The sequence below is a fragment of the Pseudochaenichthys georgianus genome, chromosome 13, assembly GCF_902827115.2.
Source record: "Pseudochaenichthys georgianus chromosome 13, fPseGeo1.2, whole genome shotgun sequence".
Taxonomy (NCBI): Eukaryota; Metazoa; Chordata; class Actinopteri; order Perciformes; family Channichthyidae; genus Pseudochaenichthys; species Pseudochaenichthys georgianus.
Genome location: NC_047515.1, coordinates 39,449,931 through 39,469,158, shown reverse-complemented (window position 1 = coordinate 39,469,158; position 19,228 = coordinate 39,449,931). Strand labels below are relative to the sequence as shown.

The following is a 19,228-nucleotide window of genomic DNA, read 5'->3' as shown; positions in this document are numbered from 1 at the left end:
TTACAGTCTAAATAATATTAAAACAAGCAGGTGATTGTTCCATCGGTTCCCTGAGGAATACAATGGTAATTTTTCAATGCTGTCTACGGATGGGATTAGAGCAACGTGTGAACTATTTGTGAGATTTTAACAAAAGTAGAAACATTTCCGAATTCTCACAAAAAAGTCAGAATTGTGATTTTAATCTCAAAACGAAAATAAAAATCTCTTTTGGTTAAATCTAAAATAAATCACACGTGGCCCTTATCCTCTTCCGTAGATCTCAGTGTAGGCGATACTTCACACTGGAGGGAGTTGATCTACACATTGGAAAACATATAATTTAATCATTTTACATGCGAGCAAAAATGCCACTCAGTGTTTAAAAAGAAAAGGCCCATCTGTTCTTAGGTCATACATAAACCCAAAAGAAAGAAATCCCCATTAAACAAATATATTTAACTTGCATCTTATTTGACTTTTTCACTGACGTGAGGACCTGTCTGCTGTTACTTGTCTGTTTTGTAACATCTGACATTTTGCTTATGCATTGTTGCTGACTGACCATGGGGGTATTTTTGATATTACCTTTATAATAATCTAATCTAAATCAAACAGCACAATAAAGCTGCAATTACTACTGATAATAAGTCCTGATTTGTCTCGTTGGTTTGTGACACATTTATCTTGGCTTGAACGTCGTCAGGTGAGAACTGCTCTTTGACCGGGTAGTTGATTTACAAAACAAGAACAACACTTCAAACAACCAGAAGTGTTTCCAGGCAAGGAGGCAACACGGAGAGAGTAGCATGCAGAGGAACATAAACACATACAGAATACACACCTGACAGAAAATGGAGGCAGTGAGGAGGTGGCAGGCAGACTGGAGGTATCCCACTGCTCTGCTGTGTATCTACGGATTCTTCAGCACTGTGAAACCCCTGGAGCCTTTCCTCACCCCCTACCTGACCGGACCGGACAAGAACCTGACAACAGAACAGGTAAGAAAGAGAAATGACTTCAGCTCATCATCAGGCAATACGTAGTCCGGATACAAAAATAGGTAACTGTAATCACTACATCAAAAAAGACGTAATCAGAATTTCTAAAAATGGTGGATTACAATGTAAAAAACTAAAAATAGCAGATAGTGTTTGTTGTAAAGGATCAGATGTTATTTATTCTCTGTAAACTGTACTGTTCTGTAGGATAATACTTTAAGTGTGAATCTATACGTCTACTGCCTGAATCTGCTTCATGGTTTTCACTTTCTTTGGTTAATTTGTTCTGTTTTTAATTCAGTAGGTGAACCTATGTTCATAAAATAGTGTGTGTGAGCATAACTGTGTGTATTGAACAAAAACGGAGCATTTTCTGTCAGCTCAGATTTTATTTCTGCTTTTTTAAACTGTAGTGTGTGCTCATGTGTTTCAGTGTTGGTGTAGAGGCTGCTGCTTGAATATGCTTCATGAAAGGCAGGTTTTTCCTATGAATAAAACATCTGAGCACATAGACACATTTTTGAATCTAAATATCTTGGTGTCAGGCTGGCTTGAAGCTGCCGGCACAGGAGAAAACAGGTCAAACAGGGAATCGCAATCGAAGACTTTCCAAAGCTAGACACTGACTGTGGTTACAGAGTCTACGATATGCCGAAGTGGAGGAGTCAGGGTTTGAGTCTTATAGCAGAGGTGATTGGATTGTGGACACCTGGGGGGTATACTGCGAAGCAGGATTTTCGCTTAGCCGGCTAAATTCAGGGAAAACTCCGGCTTTCCGGTCCTACGAAGCTGGTTCTCTTTTTAGCAGGCTAGATCTCCATGGTAATATATGCTAAGCAGCTAACCTGGTCGGGACCAGGTTAGGTTGCAGGCTAAGAGCTCAACTCAGTGAAAGCACCGCCTGCTGACCAATCAGAGCTCAGTGTGCGGAGTTTAAAGCGATCAAGTCATATTACAGGAGAAAGGAAATACAGAAAAGCTGCCGTCGCAGGAAAGACGGCCGGCAAAAATCACCGACTGTGTGAACGTGAACATTAATAGAATATCACCTCCCATCTTCAGAGCAATCTGACTATTATAACATTAGCGTTAAGAAAGCTTACTTAAATATCGGCCACAACATAAGTAACCGGATCAGAGTAACATTAAGTACAGTCCGCGGCATATCACTTCATAGTGTATCATATACAGGGGTGGACTGGCCATCTGGCATACCGGGCATCGTCCCGGTGGGCCGTTGACCCAATGTGGGCCGGTCCACTATGTTTTTTTTCCTTTTCTTTAAATTCTAAATTCCCTCCAATTGGGCCGGCCAATTGGCTACAGAGGGCTAGCAGTGTGTTGCCAGCATCGACACATATTATTGGTCTATTGTTTGTCATTGTCAATCAATCATGGGCTGACAGGCGCAGAGAGCCCTGACAGTGCTGTCAATCACAACACAAACCCGGGTGGGGCGGGACCTCATGGCATGGGCGGGACGGGCTGCTGCTGCTGCTGCTGAGCTGAAAATGGATCAACGGAAGAAACGCCCAGGTGGCGCTGAAAAACTGCGACTTAAAAAGCTGAAGTCTCTGGAGGTGGAGGCTGCTAAATATTCTAAATTGACGGACCTATTTGGTGCCGGCAGGTGCTGCTGCGCCGGGAGACGAGCGAGTGGAGGCATACATGGTAAGTACCGTTAGCCTGGGGCTGGCTCGGCTACATTTTTGAGACATGTCCAAACAAAAAGTAGAAAACGTGTTTCCATTGAATGTGATGTGACCTAATTAACTGCATAGTCCTACTTGTGACAACACGTCAGCCCAGAGTTGAAGGGCTGTGAATGTTGGTAGTTGTGGTTGATTTTGTTTAAATATGCCGAATTGTGATATTATGGGTTATTATTGTTCAGATGATTTAGCTAGGCTAGCTAAGAGCTGCTAACGTCAGCGGTCTCTTGTTGCCATAGCAACAGTAAACGTTCACATGGACCAACGAGCTGGAAGTAGAGATGCAGAATCAAGCTGTATTGTAAATACAGATGAGATACTTTGTATTTTAGCACAAAATACAAGTAAACCGGAAATAATTAGTTTAATTTGCAATTGAATTTATTGTAATCTTTCAATTCATTTATTGTTTACTGAGGTGATAACTATTTCATAATTTGTGTGTAACTTTAATTTCTGTGTAAATGTGTTGTGTAGTGCAAAGCCACTAGTGTTGTTACGCTCACGAACGTTTCATTCAATATGAACTAATCTTTTATCTTGTACATTATTCTGTGGTTTTGAGTTATTTCCCCATTCAATGATAAATGCTTTCCCTATGTCCAGCCCAGACAGGTTCAGGGCAAGTCCAGCTGGTCAGTTCAGGGAGAGAGCCAGACCAATTCAGGCAGCCCAAAGACTGCACCACCTGAGAGGGAAAAGGCTGTAGAGAGGGAGGAGTGTGTCAGCCCAAAGACTGCACCACCTGAGAGGGAAAAGGCTGGAGAGAGGGAGGAGTGTGTCAGCCCAAAGACTGCACCACCTGAGAGGGAAAAGGCTGGAGAGAGGGAGGAGTGTGTCAGCCCAAAGACTGCACCACCTGAGAGGGAAAAGGCTGGAGAGAGGGAGGAGTGTGTCAGCCCAAAGACTGCACCACCTGAGAGGGAAAAGGCTGGAGAGAGGGAGGAGTGTGTCAGCCCAAAGACTGCACCACCTGAGAGGGAAAAGGCTGCAGAGAGTGAGGAGTGTGTCAGCCCAAAGACTGCACCACCTGAGAGGGGAAAGGCTGTAGAGAGGGAGGAGTGTGTCAGCCCAAAGACTGCACCACCTGAGAGGGAAAAGGCTGGAGAGAGGGAGGAGTGTGTCAGCCCAAAGACTGCACCACCTGAGAGGGGAAAGGCTGCAGAGAGTGAGGAGTGTGTCAGCCCAAAGACTGCACCACCTGAGAGGGAAAAGGCTGCAGAGAGTGAGGAGTGTGTCAGCCCAAAGACTGCACCACCTGAGAGGGAAAAGGCTGCAGAGAGTGAGGAGTGTGTCAGCCCAAAGACAGGACCACCTGAGAGGGAAAAGGCTGCAGAGAGGGAGGAGTGTGTCAGCCCAAAGACTGCACCACCTGAGAGGGAAAAGGCTGGAGAGAGGGAGGAGTGTGTCAGCCCAAAGACTGCACCACCTGAGAGGGAAAAGGCTGGAGAGAGGGAGGAGTGTGTCAGCCCAAAGACTGCACCACCTGAGAGGGGAAAGGCTGCAGAGAGTGAGGAGTGTGTCAGCCCAAAGACTGCACCACCTGAGAGGGGAAAGGCTGCAGAGAGTGAGGAGTGTGTCAGCCCAAAGACTGCACCACCTGAGAGGGGAAAGGCTGTAGAGAGTGAGGAGTGTGTCAGCCCAAAGACTGCACCACCTGAGAGGGAAAAGGCTGGAGAGAGGGAGGAGTGTGTCAGCCCAAAGACTGCACCACCTGAGAGGGGAAAGGCTGTAGAGAGTGAGGAGTGTGTCAGCCCAAAGACTGCACCACCTGAGAGGGGAAAGGCTGTAGAGAGTGAGGAGTGTGTCAGCCCAAAGACTGCACCACCTGAGAGGGAAAAGGCTGGAGAGAGGGAGGAGTGTGTCAGCCCAAAGACTGCACCACCTGAGAGGGGAAAGGCTGTAGAGAGTGAGGAGTGTGTCAGCCCAAAGACTGCACCACCTGAGAGGGAAAAGGCTGGAGAGAGTGAGGAGTGTGTCAGCCCAAAGACTGCACCACCTGAGAGGGGAAAGGCTGGAGAGAGGGAGGAGTGTGTCAGCCCAAAGACTGCACCACCTGAGAGGGGAAAGGCTGTAGAGAGTGAGGAGTGTGTCAGCCCAAAGACTGCACCACCTGAGAGGGGAAAGGCTGTAGAGAGTGAGGAGTGTGTCAGCCCAAAGACTGCACCACCTGAGAGGGGAAAGGCTGCAGAGAGTGAGGAGTGTGTCAGCCCAAAGACTGCACCACCTGAGAGGGGAAAGGCTGTAGAGAGTGAGGAGTGTGTCAGCCCAAAGACTGCACCACCTGAGAGGGGAAAGGCTGTAGAGAGTGAGGAGTGTGTCAGCCCAAAGACTGCACCACCTGAGAGGGGAAAGGCTGCAGAGAGTGAGGAGTGTGTCAGCCCAAAGACTGCACCACCTGAGAGGGGAAAGGCTGCAGAGAGTGAGGAGTGTGTCAGCCCAAAGACTGCACCACCTGAGAGGGAAAAGGCTGCAGAGAGTGAGGAGTGTGTCAGCCCAAAGACAGGATCTTCACAAAGTTCACAAAAATATGGCTACCCTTCTTAGAACATGTTAAGTCCCTCCAGTTGGAGTCTGTCCCCATTGGCTGAGTCGCCCCCTGTACCGCAACAGCTCACAGGAATGCTCACAAAATGTCTCGCAGGTTGTTTTTGTTTTGTTTTTTCCTTTTCTTTTTTTTAATTAATTTTATTATTATTTATTTCATTATTGTCTAATTGTAACTGATGTATTGTGTCTTGGGGTTGTTTTGTTAGAAGTCTCAGGGGTAATGCATTGTATTGCTGCTGTCTTTGTGTATTGAAAATCGCAAAAATAAATCATATACAAAAAAAACTGCTATCAAGGAATATGACTCCTTTGTAGTATGCATGAGAGAAGATGCCGCGAGATTAGTGGACTTCTATGTAGTGTCCGCTGATAATGTAGTGGGCTGGTCTGGACAGAAAATGCCAGGGCTGAATTGTTGTCCCAGTCCACCCCTGATCATATATCTCCTTATCTGAGTCAGCTGAGCCGTATCTGGCCGTGCAACACTCACAGTGTCACATACTGTATGCAGAAGTATTATTTTAAGCAACACATAAGTTGACGAAACACTCGAGACAAATGTAATTGAAGTCAGATCGTGTTTTAGACGGGGCAGTGATATCATAAACCTGTTAATGTACGCATTCAAACACTTTTTCTTTTTCCAGCTGTATTCACCTTGCAGGTGCAGCTCTGAGGCTTTGATCCTGGATAAAGTGTTTAAGTCATGGATGTTTAAAGTTTAACTTCTTCATTTTTGACTAGTATTAAAGTTAACTTTTCATTCAGGAAGTATGACGCTGCGCTGTCAGTACGCTTCTCCATGTTTGTGATTGGTCGAATGCTCCAGATACCACCCCTTTCATGTGAACGCGCACCTAACTAGATAGGACACGGCTGGCTTGAGCGATCCACTTGATAACCAGCGTCGTAGGACAGTTTAGCGAGAGCGCGTATGTTTTGGATTAGGCCAACCGGCTAACTCAAACATATCCAGGTTAGGTTGAACCAGGTTCGCAGTATAGGCCCCTGGCAGCCTGACACGCACACACACACGAGGTGCCATGATAGTTGCATGTTGTTTTTATCGAATCAGAAGATGTTTAAGACACATGCTTCATGTTACGTCATTTTGTACAAGATAATAAAGTAAGAGTATGTATCAAATATGTTTGTTTTATTTTAATATATTGAAAGTTAACATAGTAAAAAATTTTGATTAAATTCAACTTAATTTTTGTATGTAGGAATTAAACTATAGAATTGATCTGAATGTACAAAAAGAAAAAAGGTTACGTTACATAATCCATTTTAGTACACTTAACATGAGTTTAGTGAGTAAATTCTACTCAAAAATAGTTGAGCTGAAAATTATCAGTATGAATAAGTTGAAATTACTCAAAACTAATAAGTACAGTGAACTTAAAAAATATTTCTGGATTTAGATACATTTGTTTCGTGCAACCACTTACCTAAATAAAATTAAGTAAATCCAACATAACCATTTTTTCAGTGTGTGTTCTTTTCTTGAAACAAACTATTCATCTCATATTTTTGCTTAAAGGTTTCCCAAATGATTAATCAAGAAAGTAATTAACCATATTTTGCATTGCTCTGCTAGAAGGCCTAACGTGATTAATTAATTTTCGAACTGGCAGAAATTGCATTTACATGTTAAATCATTACAAAATAACAAAGTTGGTGAAACACTTTTCAGACTTCAGTACAATCCTCATTACTTGTGCGATAAAAATCAGTATCATAAAACCTTCGATTTCGCTATGTACAGATCATGTCAACATGTAAGATAAAATAAGATAAGACAAGATAAGATGGACCTTTATTAATCCCCGTGGGGAAATGCAGTAGTTCAAACAGCAACAGGGTATGGATGAAAAACAGGACACCGCAGATTCACACAGGTTAATACAATTAAAGATAAAATCAAAAGTAAAAATACAAATGAAATAAGAAATGAATTAAAATGAACTTATATACATATCGTATGTATCTATGGTGTTTCCTCTTCAGGTGAACAACCAGATCTTCCCGGTGTGGACGTACTCGTACCTCTCGGTGCTGGTGCCGGTGTTCCTGCTCACTGATTGGCTGCGGTACAAACCGGTGGTTATCTTCCAGTGTCTCTCCCTCTTCGCCACAACGGCCACGCTGCTCTGGCTCAGAAGTGTCGCAGCCATGCAGGCCATGCAGTTCTGCTACGGGGTGGTGACAGCCAGCGAGGTGGCCTACTTCTCCTACATCTACAGGTCATTCACAAAGAGCTGAGCAAGGCACTACAACTGGCAGTGGTGGAAAGTAACTGAGTACAGTATACTCAAGTACTAGTCAGCACTTGAAGAGGCCCTATGCTTCTTGGGGTTTTCCTAATGTGTTATATAGGTTGTTGTAAATGGTCTGCAAAGGCTACAACCCTAAAGGTTTTAGAGACATGTCCCAGTAGAGGCACAAAATACCAATCCATTTTAAATACAAATTTGAGTGTCTGTTTTGTAACATCTGACAACTAAAAAAGTCTTGCACCTTTTTTGACATCATGCTTTGCTGACTGACCATACGGATATTTTTGATATTATCTTTACAATCATCTAATCTAAATGAAACAGCACAATAAAGCTGCAATTACTGCTGATAATTCAAGGACATTAAAGATAACATCCTGATTTGTCTGGTTGTTTGTGACTCATTTATCTCGGCTTGAACATGCAGAGCAAGGCACCAATACTGGCAGTGGTGGAAAGTAACTGAGTACAATACTCAAGTACTGTTCTTAAAGAGGCCCTAGTATGCTTCTTGGGGTTCTCCCTTTCCTGTAGTGTGTTATAGGTTGTTGTGCATGCAAAGACTAAAAACCCCTGAAGTTGTTTAGACATGTCACAGTAGGGGCACATAATACCAATATGAACCTGAAATTGAGCATAATATCAACTTTAAATAGAAGTTTGAGTTATTTTTCCATTTAATGCTACTTTATACCATCAGGTAAGCTAAATGTTGCACTACTCTACTTTTTCCTGTCTGCGACACATTTAGTTCACGGATGAAGATATTGCAATAATAACACATGAAAAACTTTAAACATGTGTCTCTAAAGACAAAACTATTGACATAACTGTAAAAGGTACAAAGAGATGAAATAATGTGCATTTCAAACAGCAAAATGCTACTTCATGCAACCATATTTAAAATGTAATCATGTCAGATATAATATATATGGAGACAATTTTTCAACTTTTTTGCTGATGATACTTTTCTGTATTTCTACTTAAAGATTTTGATTGCAGAACTTGTAATGGAGTATCTTGACATCAATGCATTGGTACTTTCACTCAAGAAAAGGGTTTGAATGCGGGGAGGTGCCAGGGGGTTACATTGTGCTTTGTTGGGATTGTCATGTCATGTTGCATTTCTTCCTTACAGTGTGGTGGATCTGAAGCGCTACAGGAAGGCCACGTCTTACTGCCGCAGTGTGCAGCTGCTGGGCTACACCGTGGGCTCCGTGCTGGGCCAGCTGCTGCTCAGCTTCCAGCTCATGTCCTACGACAACATCCTGGTGTTCACTCTGGTTCTCACCTCCATCGCTCTCCCCGTGGCCTGCCTCCTGCCAATGCCACGGCAGAGCATGTTTTTCCACAGAAATAAAACCGTGACAGAGAGGATAAAGACGCATGGAGATGGGACTGAGGATTCAACAGAACACTCACGGAGAGCAAAGGTCTCCCTGGAGGAACCAAGAGGGGAAATGGTGGAGAAAGAAGCAGGACAAGGAGTTGATGAAAAGGATAAGGACCTTGAGGTTGGTGCGAGAAGCTGCAGCCAAGTCCTCCTCCAGTTGTGGAAAGACTTCCTCCAGTGCTACTCCTCCAGACAGCTGCTCTACTGGTCAGTGTGGTGGGCGATGGCCACCTGCGGCTACAACCAGACAGCCAACTATGTGCAGGTCAGTTGTCAAAGCAAGAAAACGAAAATGTTCAGCTGTACACCTGCTTGGTTTGCATAGTGAGCCCTTTAAATGGGGCCCTATGCTCTTTTCAGGTTCATAAGGTATGTTGTGCCTCTCCTTAATGATCCGAGTAATGTAAATTGCAGGTTCTGTGGGAGCATGTGCAGCCTTCTCAAAATGGCAGCATCTACAATGGAGGCGTGGAGGCAGTGTCCAACCTGTTAGGTGAGCAACATCCAGTGGAAAGTATGCATTACTAAAATCAAATCACATGTGAAGATCCATAATTGATAATGTTACTTAAGTTAAAGTATGACCAGGAAAACGTAGTTGAAGTAGTAAGAGTAAAAGTACCCATTGCAGGAAAGCATAAATATTCATGTTTGATAAGATAGAACTATGAAATTATTGATGAACAAGTGAAGAAAACAATTATCAAAATAGCTTTTTTTTGCTGATGACAATTTGATGTCAACTCACTCATTGTCTTCTTGGGTAATTAAATATAATATTGGAGTTTAATCTACATTAAAACAAATATTTCATGCAGTTCATATTTTTGTGTGTAAAAGTCTGAATTTCTAACCTCTTAAGCCCTGAGCCTGTTTTTCAGGTTTCAGGCTCGAAAATGCCACTAACACAACAAAGACTATATCTTCACTTCAAAAAAGGGTAAATTAATAATCTTTTCTCTCAAACCAAGGTTACATGTGTGAGTTGGATGTAGAAGTGTCAGAATCAATATAGATGTTTTTATTTTAAAGTAAATTCAGATGGAACATAGTAAAAACATGTAAATTCTAATGTCCGCCTAAAAAAACCATTACTTATAGTGAAAACTACCCTTGAATGATGGGCTAGTAGACTAAAAGCATTAGTAATCCAAACTATAACATATAATAAGTACCCTGTATCAAGATTGATGCAAAACAAGTGACATTTGACCTTTTTAGAGAGGTTTAGAAAAATAAAGTCCAGGCGGACTCACCTCTGGGTAATTTGGGAACCATCAGTTCCATTTGAACTTTTTCACTGTAAAAATCATTGTATTACTTTGAATTATCACTATAGGTATTCATTCCATCCAAATACAACTGTTGTGAAAAAAATAAAATATAAAAACATACTCTGTTATCCTCTTAGGCCCCACGGACCCGAAATCGCGTCATTTGCAGGAAACAACGTCTAAGGAACCTTAATATTTAATAAACTATGAATATTTTATATCCATATAGCGGGGAAAAAGTAATTTAACTGATCTTTTTCATTGTTTTCTTCAAAATAAAACACACAATGCTAACAGTGAGCCTCTGAATTAGCCCAGAGCGAAAAATGCTAACCTATTACTGCACCGAAAATCACTCCTAGCTCCCTTATTACTTATCCTAGCTGCACATCCAACACATTTTTTATGATCGTAAAGACACAGAATCTAACGGTGCCCACCTCAACACTGAAAGATACAAACTCGCAACGTTATCAACAAAAACGTACATCAAAACAAGTGGCGCTAGTGCTAATGCGCTAGGCTAACATGGCTCACCTTCCTCTTTGTCTGGTCTAAACTGCTCTTCAATGGCATTAAAACGATAAAAACGATGATGTAGTTAATCCATAGGTTAATATCCAATGGGGCTGTGTCCCCTTTGAAATGTTCTGATAATCTATAAGCAATAAAACTGCAATTCCGATCTGCTGTCCGCTCTGTGCTCCGTGCGCTCTGGGTCCTGCAATTCCTGCTTCCTTACGTAGTAAACAATAAGTAAAGTCTGCTGCGTAATGTACTTAAACTGGCTGGCATTCTTTATACTTTACGCAGGACCATATCTCTGGAACCCATTGGTCGATTTGGGTGATTTACACCTTTTTCTTAACCATTACATCCAATAGAATCGATGGGCAGTTCCCAAATCCACGTAAACATTACCATTGCGGACGTAATAGAGAAGCAAACGACACATATCTGAAAGTACAAGCCTGGACGGCAAAACTTTATGCCCAGTATATTGCCATAAAGATGATGATGGATTATCAGTAAAAATGTCTACGTGACACAAAGACATTGGATTAACCTTGAGCGGCGTTTTTATTCCGTTGAACACAACTTTTGATCACAAATCAAAAAAGGTAAGACGTAATTATTGTAATATTTTTGAAACCGGATGTTGTTTACTTTCTCTTTTCTTGCTGATAGCTCCAGGAATTCTGGGTTCTACAGTGATGACATTACATGTGTGGAATCTGTGGAGTCTCGGCTTTAATCGTATATCTTGTTTGTGCAGTTACGATAAGTAATAAGGGCATTTCTACCGTGAGTGCTGTGCAAAAGTCCGTTAGCATTAGTTAGCATTTTTTCGCTCCATGTTAATTCAAAGGCTTGGTATTACTCTTGTGTAAAAATGGTTCACATTGTTAGTTAGCTGAGTTTCTTACCGTTAAAAGGGTATGGAACATTAATAGTTTCATAAATGTTAAGAAGCCCTGAGACATAGTCTCGTAAAAAAACGGTGGGAGGGCTAAAAGTATGTTTTCTCCTCACATACAAATAAAATACTGAAGTAAATTACCAGTAATTCTAATACTAAGATAAAAAAGCTACAAATATTTAAATGATTCTATTATAACATATTCAAAGTATGTCATTGATTACAAAAAGGGCTTTGGTGCTATATATATATATATATATATATATATATATATTTATCAAACCCATTTTCTCAGTGCCTTTCAAATTGTCATCTCTACTATAAAACCAGATGGGTGTGTTTTGCAGGAGCAGCCACAGCGTACGGTATCGGCTTCACGGAGGTGAGGTGGGATCAGTGGGGGGAGCTGGCTCTCGGGGGTTTCTCTGGCCTCGGAGCAGCAGCCCTCTTCCTCATGACCTTCATCAGAAACATCTGGGTCTGCTACGCCGGATACATCGTATTCAAGTGCCTGTACATGCTGCTGATAACAATAGCCATGTAAGAGGTGTCTTATCAAAAGGGAGACGTGTTTATTATTGCAGGCAGAACAGGAAATCGTGCATTTAAGTAAACAATCCTTCTCTTTCAGGTTCCAGATTGCAGCCGACCTGACGATGGAGAGGTATGCTCTGGTGTTTGGAGCGAATAACTTTGGAGCGTTGGCTCTGCAGACCATCATCACCTCTGTGGTGGTGGACAGCAGAGGGCTGGGCCTGGGCATCATTCCTCAGGTGAGGAGGCAGATCAGAAAATGTCACTCAGGTCTTCTGCAGATGAAGTGATGGTCTGTTTTTTGTTGCAGTTCACCATATACGCCAGCTACTTCTCACTCATCGCTGTCGTTTTCTCACTTCGGGGACTTTTTACCATTTGGAGAAGCGACAAAGAGCCCACTGCTGCCGTCAGAAATGACCGTCCGGACTGTGACGAACACACATTCTGAAACTTTGCAGAGTTAAAAGCTTCAAATTACTGACTGCAACACCATGAATATAAATCTTTTTTTTTTGTTTTTATATATATATATATATACAAAACAAATGTACACTATTCTCCATACATCAATATAAATGAATGGTTTGGTCATTTCTTCTTATTTAAAATTCATTTGAATATATATATATATATACTGTATATATTTACACATTAACTTAACATTCTCTAATACCCTGCAAGCAGGGGCGGACTGGGGAGAAAAAGTGGCCCGGGGATTAATTGACAGACAGGCCCACTTAATGCACGGCATGTATCGGCCGGCCGGTGACGAAAGTATGTTAATTAACAAAAAACTCTATGCATTTAATGTTATTTTGGACAATTATTCATATAGTAATCACATTGAGCCCTTGAGTTGCCTAGAGCAAAAATAGTTACGGCATATATTTAGTGATTTTAATGTTAACAGGTCATTGATGCAATAACATTTTGACCCAATTTGCCTGACTTGACGCATGGAATAAAACATGGGCGTAGGAAGCATCCTCAATGTGGGTGAGACAATTTAACAGGGGGTGTGGGCAGGTGGTGGACCTCACCTCCTCTAGGGGGGTCCGGGGGCAAGCTCCCCCGGGAAGATTTGTTTTAAATGTTGAAGTTAAATGCATCAATCTGGTGCACTTTGAGAGCAACATTAGGGACTAAATCTATGGCAGTCAGTAGGGGCTTGGACTGTGAGCCGTAGGGTCGCCGGTTTCAAGTCCCCAACCAGACCTATTTGGAGTGTGGACTTCTACTTGGAGAGCAAGTGGAGGCAAAAGTGACTGCACCCAAAACAATAAACCTGCTAGCTAACTAGCCTAAACTCAGTAACAGAATGTGGGCAACACGTTCTTCTCCACAGCCGCGTGACCTCTGAGTCAGACATCACTTCCCCCTTTTCTATCCTACGGGTACAGCCGTACAGCCACTCCCCCTGAACCCTGTTGTAACAACATAATACACTTTTTGGGGATGCAGCTTGGGATGTGAGGACATGGCTTATAAAGGGCATGTCGCCTTCTGTCCTGCCAGTGTTGGCAGGACATTAATTAAAATGTCGAACTCGGACTTCATTTTAAAGACATTTCGGCCAGGGGTGTAGAGCTATATTTATTTAAGCACCGGATTGGCAAAACAGGAGTGTGTGTGCACCAGTCTGCCTTGATCTATGAATTCATGTCTGTGACTCTCACAGTATCTGCTGCCCGCAGCTGTTTTATAGAAGGAAAACCTCCTTCACTTCATGACATCTCTGCAGCGCCAAGAGGCAGCGGGAGGGTTAACTCAGCCTCTGAGAAGAGGAGCGCGCAGAGCCTTTCACGCACCGCCTTTCACGCACCGCCTTTCACGCACCGCCTTCACTGTGTTTACCTTCAGAATCATTAGAAAGGCTAACGGTACGTCCACACAGCAGCTTTTCAAAAATCTTGAAAATCTTGGAGCTGGGCGTGTCTGACAGCTTGGGGATTTTTTGCGAGCAATGCGACCAACAACCAATCACATGAATCTCCCGCCCCCGACATATAAAGCAAAAAACCCCGGGGATTTTATGCGAGCAATATATATATATATATTAGTGCTGTCAAAATTATCGCGTTAACGGCGGTAATACATTTTTTGAATTAATTGCGTTAAAATATTTAACGCATGTGCAGAATGGCCCGCCCCATACGTGCCACCAGTGGCAGCGCCAGGGTATGGCTGGGGTAGGCTACACCCATACCAAGAAATGGCTTAGCCCCACCTTGAAAAACGATGTTAAAGTAGTTAGTAAGTTAGTAAGATTGATTTCAGTAGCCACGGTTTTGAAAACTTTTGTCACGTAGTGATCGTCTTCTCAATAGAACATCTTTGATAACGGCGTGGTGTTGTTGCAGGAAGTCCCGACTGAGAATACTTTTGCTGTAGTACAGGGCAGAGCCATATAATAGTAATAATATGGCTCTGGTACAGGGGTGCACATAACTGGTACGCCGGTTATGTGCGTAATCTGAAATGCGCACCGTCACTTGTGTCACAAAGCGCATTTGCGTACCGACGTACTTGTGAAGCTTTTCCAGAAGGCGGTTAGATCACCGGACGACAGAGTCGGTCTCCGTGTGCACAGACAGGGCTGCTGTTAACGTCGGTCTGTACAACGGAACTGTGCCAAAACTACGCCAACCGGCTGCGGAGGGAGACCCCCCCCTTCACTGGAGAACTGCGCTAAAACAGCTGATCACAACGTTCACACTCTGTGGTCCCGAAGTACTCCACTAGCCCCCCCCCCCCCCTCTGTCGACTTTCCTGAAGTACTCCCCCGTTGATAGAAATCAACACGTAATGAATTAAGACCCCACGGTTTGATGATTGATAGGTGTGTGGGTTGTCTTTCATTTTGACATGCAGAAAAAATGTTATAATAAACATAGATACTGTATGTTAAATGGATATATCCGCCTTCTTTCATTTATCTTTCCATTTCCACAACAATATACATAAAGAAATGGCATATTTTGGACATAGTTCGAATGGTGATTAATCATGATTAATTAATTTTTAAGCTGTGATTAATCTGATTAAAAATTGTAATCGTTTGACAGCCCTAATATATATATAAACTCCCTAAACAGGCGAAAACCTACCAGTTTCCCCCACTGTCTCTGCCACCTCCCTCCATGCCTGGTTCCTCCGGTTTGTATCCCGTTAATAGTTCTGGTCGTAAAGAACCGGGTGATTTGCTACCGTAATTTCTCGTTTGGAATATGAGGAAATGAACTGCGGTCTGGTTCTCCCTGCTTACACGCGGTTTGATTGGCTAGCGCTTCTACTGTCAGATTTGCATAAACGTGTTTGATTGGCTGGCGCTTCCAGCTCAGCTTCAAAAGTTGAACATTGCTCAACTTTGGAATCCTGGAAATCCTGGACATCCTGGAAATCTTCGCTTCGCTCTCCCACAATGCAGTTCGGCGAAAAGCGAGGCAAAGTGACGTCATCCCCATTCAAAGTCAACGGGCAGAGAAGCGTTGGAAGCGGTGGAAGATTCTTCTGAAGCTGCTGTGTGGACGTACCGTAAAGAGCGGTGTGGCTGATGTGTTTTAACCACACACACACACACACACAATTTAAATGCAGACTTTTGTTCCTCCATGTTACGTTGTTATTGTTTCACTGAGCGGACCCGCACATTTTTTTCAAACGCTCCCCTTTTTGGTCCATCTGCGCGGTTTTGTGCGCTGTGGTGATTCGGCTGTACCTTTAGTAATGAATATTAAATGTTGTGAGGAAATCTTTCCACCAATAATTCCAATAAGTAATCCAAAATGTATTCACTTCAGGTTTACGAAAGTAACTGTAATCAGATTACTCGTTTTTCAAATGTAACGCGAGCTGAATACAGTTACTTGATTTTTTTATTCTGATTGTGTAACGCCGTTACATGTATTCCGTTACAACCCACACCACTGGGCTGGGCCAGAACACTTACAAATGTGGGCCGGTAGGATTTAGGCAAAACAAAAATATATATATATTTTTTGGCCCTCCGGCCCACACACAGCACCGGCCCACCGGGGAAACTCCCGGTATTCCCGATGGCCAGTGCGCCCCTGCCTGCAAGTGATTTCAGCCCAGCAGCCATTCTCGACAGGATTCCCGAAACGTTGTGACCCTCTGTCAGCAGGAGGGGACGAGGCAGAGAAATGAGATCCCTGACGATGCAGACACTTCTTTATCTCTCGCTAACAGAATAGGTTTTTTTTTTTATTATTATTATGGGAGAGCTACGGTGGCTGACAGGTGCAAACGCGTTACACCAACACAATTTCACAATTTCACCACATTTCCATTAGGGGAAGCAAGCTGCAGTTTCTAAAAATGATGTGAACATAAAAACACAAATGTGCAAACACATGCAAATGAAGAAACCTCTCGCCAACTTAAGACATGCAGATTTGCTCTAAGCTAACTAGCTAACTTAGCTAACTTAGTCATTTACAGATATATATATATATATCACTGTCAATATGCATTTTTGTATAGTTTAGTTTTATTTTATGTTTGTTTAGCTTCTCCCCTTTTTTATTTTCACATTATGTCTTGTTCACATGTTGCTGTCCTGAATTGGGATCAATAAAGTCAATCTTATTAATTTATTTCGAATATACTGACAGAGAGTGACGGTGACAGTATAAATAAATTTATAATCCCCGAACGTCAACAAGCTCTCCGGTCCCAGCGGTGTGGGACCTGTGCATGTTTCGTCAAGTTGGTAAAGATATTTCTTCACTTGCATGTGTTTTGGCACATTTGTGTTTATACTAGGGCTGTCAGTCGATTAAAATAGTTAATCGCGATTAATCGCAAATTAATCGCACATTTTTTATCTGTTCTAAATGTACCTTAGAGGAATATTTTTCAAGTTTTTAATACTCTTATCAACATATGAGTGGACAAATATGCTTTATGCTAATGTTTATCATCATTTGAACAATGACAAATATTCTACAACAACCTCTGAACATTACAAATATTTGCCTCAATTCAACCTGGAACCTCTCTCATACAATAATACAATACAAATGGTGTGTGTGTGTGTGTGTGTGTGTGTGTGTGTGTGTGTGTGTGTGTGTGTGTGTGTGTGTGTGTGTGTGTGTGTGTGTGTGTGTGTGTGTGTGTGTGTGTGTGTGTGTGTGTGTGTGGTGTGTGTGTGTGTGTGTGTGTGTGTGTGTGTGTGTGTGTGTGTGTGTGTGTGTGTGTGTGTGTGTGTGTGTGTGTGTGTGTGTGTGTGTGTGTGTGTGTGTGTGTGTGTGTGTGTGTGTGTGTGTGTGTGAGATGGATCGTTGGAGCTATGTGCAACTCAAGGCATATGCCCGAACGGGAGCTGCCTGGACGCTGCAATCATGTTGCACTATCCGTGCTGAGTGTGCTGACTTTTCGTACAATGTCCCGCTGTCTGCTTCCTGCATAAAGTTAAGTGCTCGGCGCAGTTGTGGCGAAATGTCGCTCCTGTTTTCATTTAAACAGCTCCTTATATCCGTTAGCGCAGCTAGCTAGCAGCAGATGCTAACAACAACAATACACGTAAGGTCTCTCTCTTGCTCGCTCGGGCCACACATCCACACACCCTCCCGGGCCTCCCGATGGCCAGTCGGTGCCTGCCGGTGAGCGTGGAAGTGTGGTCTGCTGCAAGCGGCCAATCACTGGTCTGGAAGGGGGGCGCAGATAACTCCTCCTCTGGGTCAGCGAAGTATTTAGACAGGAATCCCAGCAGTGCCTCTCTCTCTCTCTCCTCTCGCTGGCACAGGTAATTATGGGATCCCACAGATAAACTGTATTTAATTTGTATTGTACTTGATTGTATTGCATTGTATATTACCATTAAAGTGGATTATTGTTAAACGGTTACTTGTATGCTCTGGGTTTCCTTCCTGTAAGATAATGGCTTGTGTAGGGACGCGAGGAGATTTTAAGAAAGCGGACGAGTTGTCCACTAAATCTCCTAACAATATGCTAAGATATATAAAGTATGAAAACGGTAAGCAGTATAGTATAAAATATATAGATATTAATTTCATGATGATAAACATTGTGGAACAATGATGAAAAATGGGAATGGATGTGGCGACGTAAAACTGACACAAAACAACAACAAACTGTTGCCAGCCAATTGGAGAGCTTCATCAGCAGCACGTGGTAAAAACCACCAATGAGCGCTCAGCTCGAGATACCAGCGAGCCGTTTCCCATCAAGCATTTCGCTTCCGCAGCTCGTGGAGAGCAACTGCGCCAACTCGCCTCGCCTCGCTCTCAAGGCTGCGGGCGTCTTTGTCCCGCGAGATTTCAAAGTCTCATGTGGGCGAGCCTCCAGAGCAAGTCGGACAAAATGACTAACCATCATGCAACGCACTAGCAAGACGTTGATCGCAACTGCGCAGGTCTTGCTTGTCTCAAACAAGCCTATTCACTCCAGTTAGTCCACCAGCATGACAAACACCCACCTTCTTTCGCCGGTCAAGATGTCCGTTAAAGTTTAAATCTTCCGGACAAAATTAGAAAAGTGCCGGTCAAAGGTCTTCTTATTGTTATTTATTGAGCTTTAAAACAAATGAATAACGACTCTATATAATAAAACACGGAGGACGGAGATCTATTTTTCTCCCCCTCTTCTGACTTGATCAGAGCACGCTCCCCTCTCCTGCAGGGGGGCGTGGTCAGCTGCAGCTCACAGAATCAGCCCCCTGCAAAAACAGGGCTGGAGAACAGCAAATAGAGCGAAATGAGGCATGGCTAAAATGCATGATCTGTTTGTTATTTTGAAAAGAGAAATGTATAAATATACCATAGGTATGGCCCTACATTATATCATTTAAATATAGCATGATAGGTGTCCTTTATGCACTGACAGTAGATGTGATACCATGTGCTGCCACAGGATAGAGCTGATGTGCAGCTAATAGGCTTGTTTGAGATGAGCTGCGGCTCGCCTCGAAAGTAGACGAGAATAGCCGATCGCAGCCGGGAGAGGTTTCAAAAAGCTCGCCTGAAGTCGGACAGCTCGGAGTCGGCTTCTTCTTTTTCTTCTTCTCTCGGTTTTTTGGCGGATTGCAAACAACTTTAAGGT

The 19,228-nt window shown here is 43.0% G+C and overlaps 1 protein-coding gene across 1 annotated transcript; it reads left to right on the top strand.

Annotated features, from left to right (window-relative positions):
• The first annotated feature begins 724 nt into the window (after positions 1-724).
• Positions 725-12,631, top strand: LOC117456904 (thiamine transporter 1-like). Its single transcript, XM_034096767.2, has 7 exons — positions 725-980; positions 7,253-7,488; positions 8,660-9,179; positions 9,329-9,407; positions 11,956-12,148; positions 12,240-12,381; positions 12,453-12,631. The coding sequence occupies exons 1-7, from the start codon at positions 834-836 to the stop codon at positions 12,591-12,593; spliced, it is 1,458 nt and encodes a 485-aa protein (XP_033952658.1). The 5' UTR covers positions 725-833; the 3' UTR covers positions 12,594-12,631.
• The last annotated feature ends 6,597 nt before the right edge of the window (positions 12,632-19,228 follow it).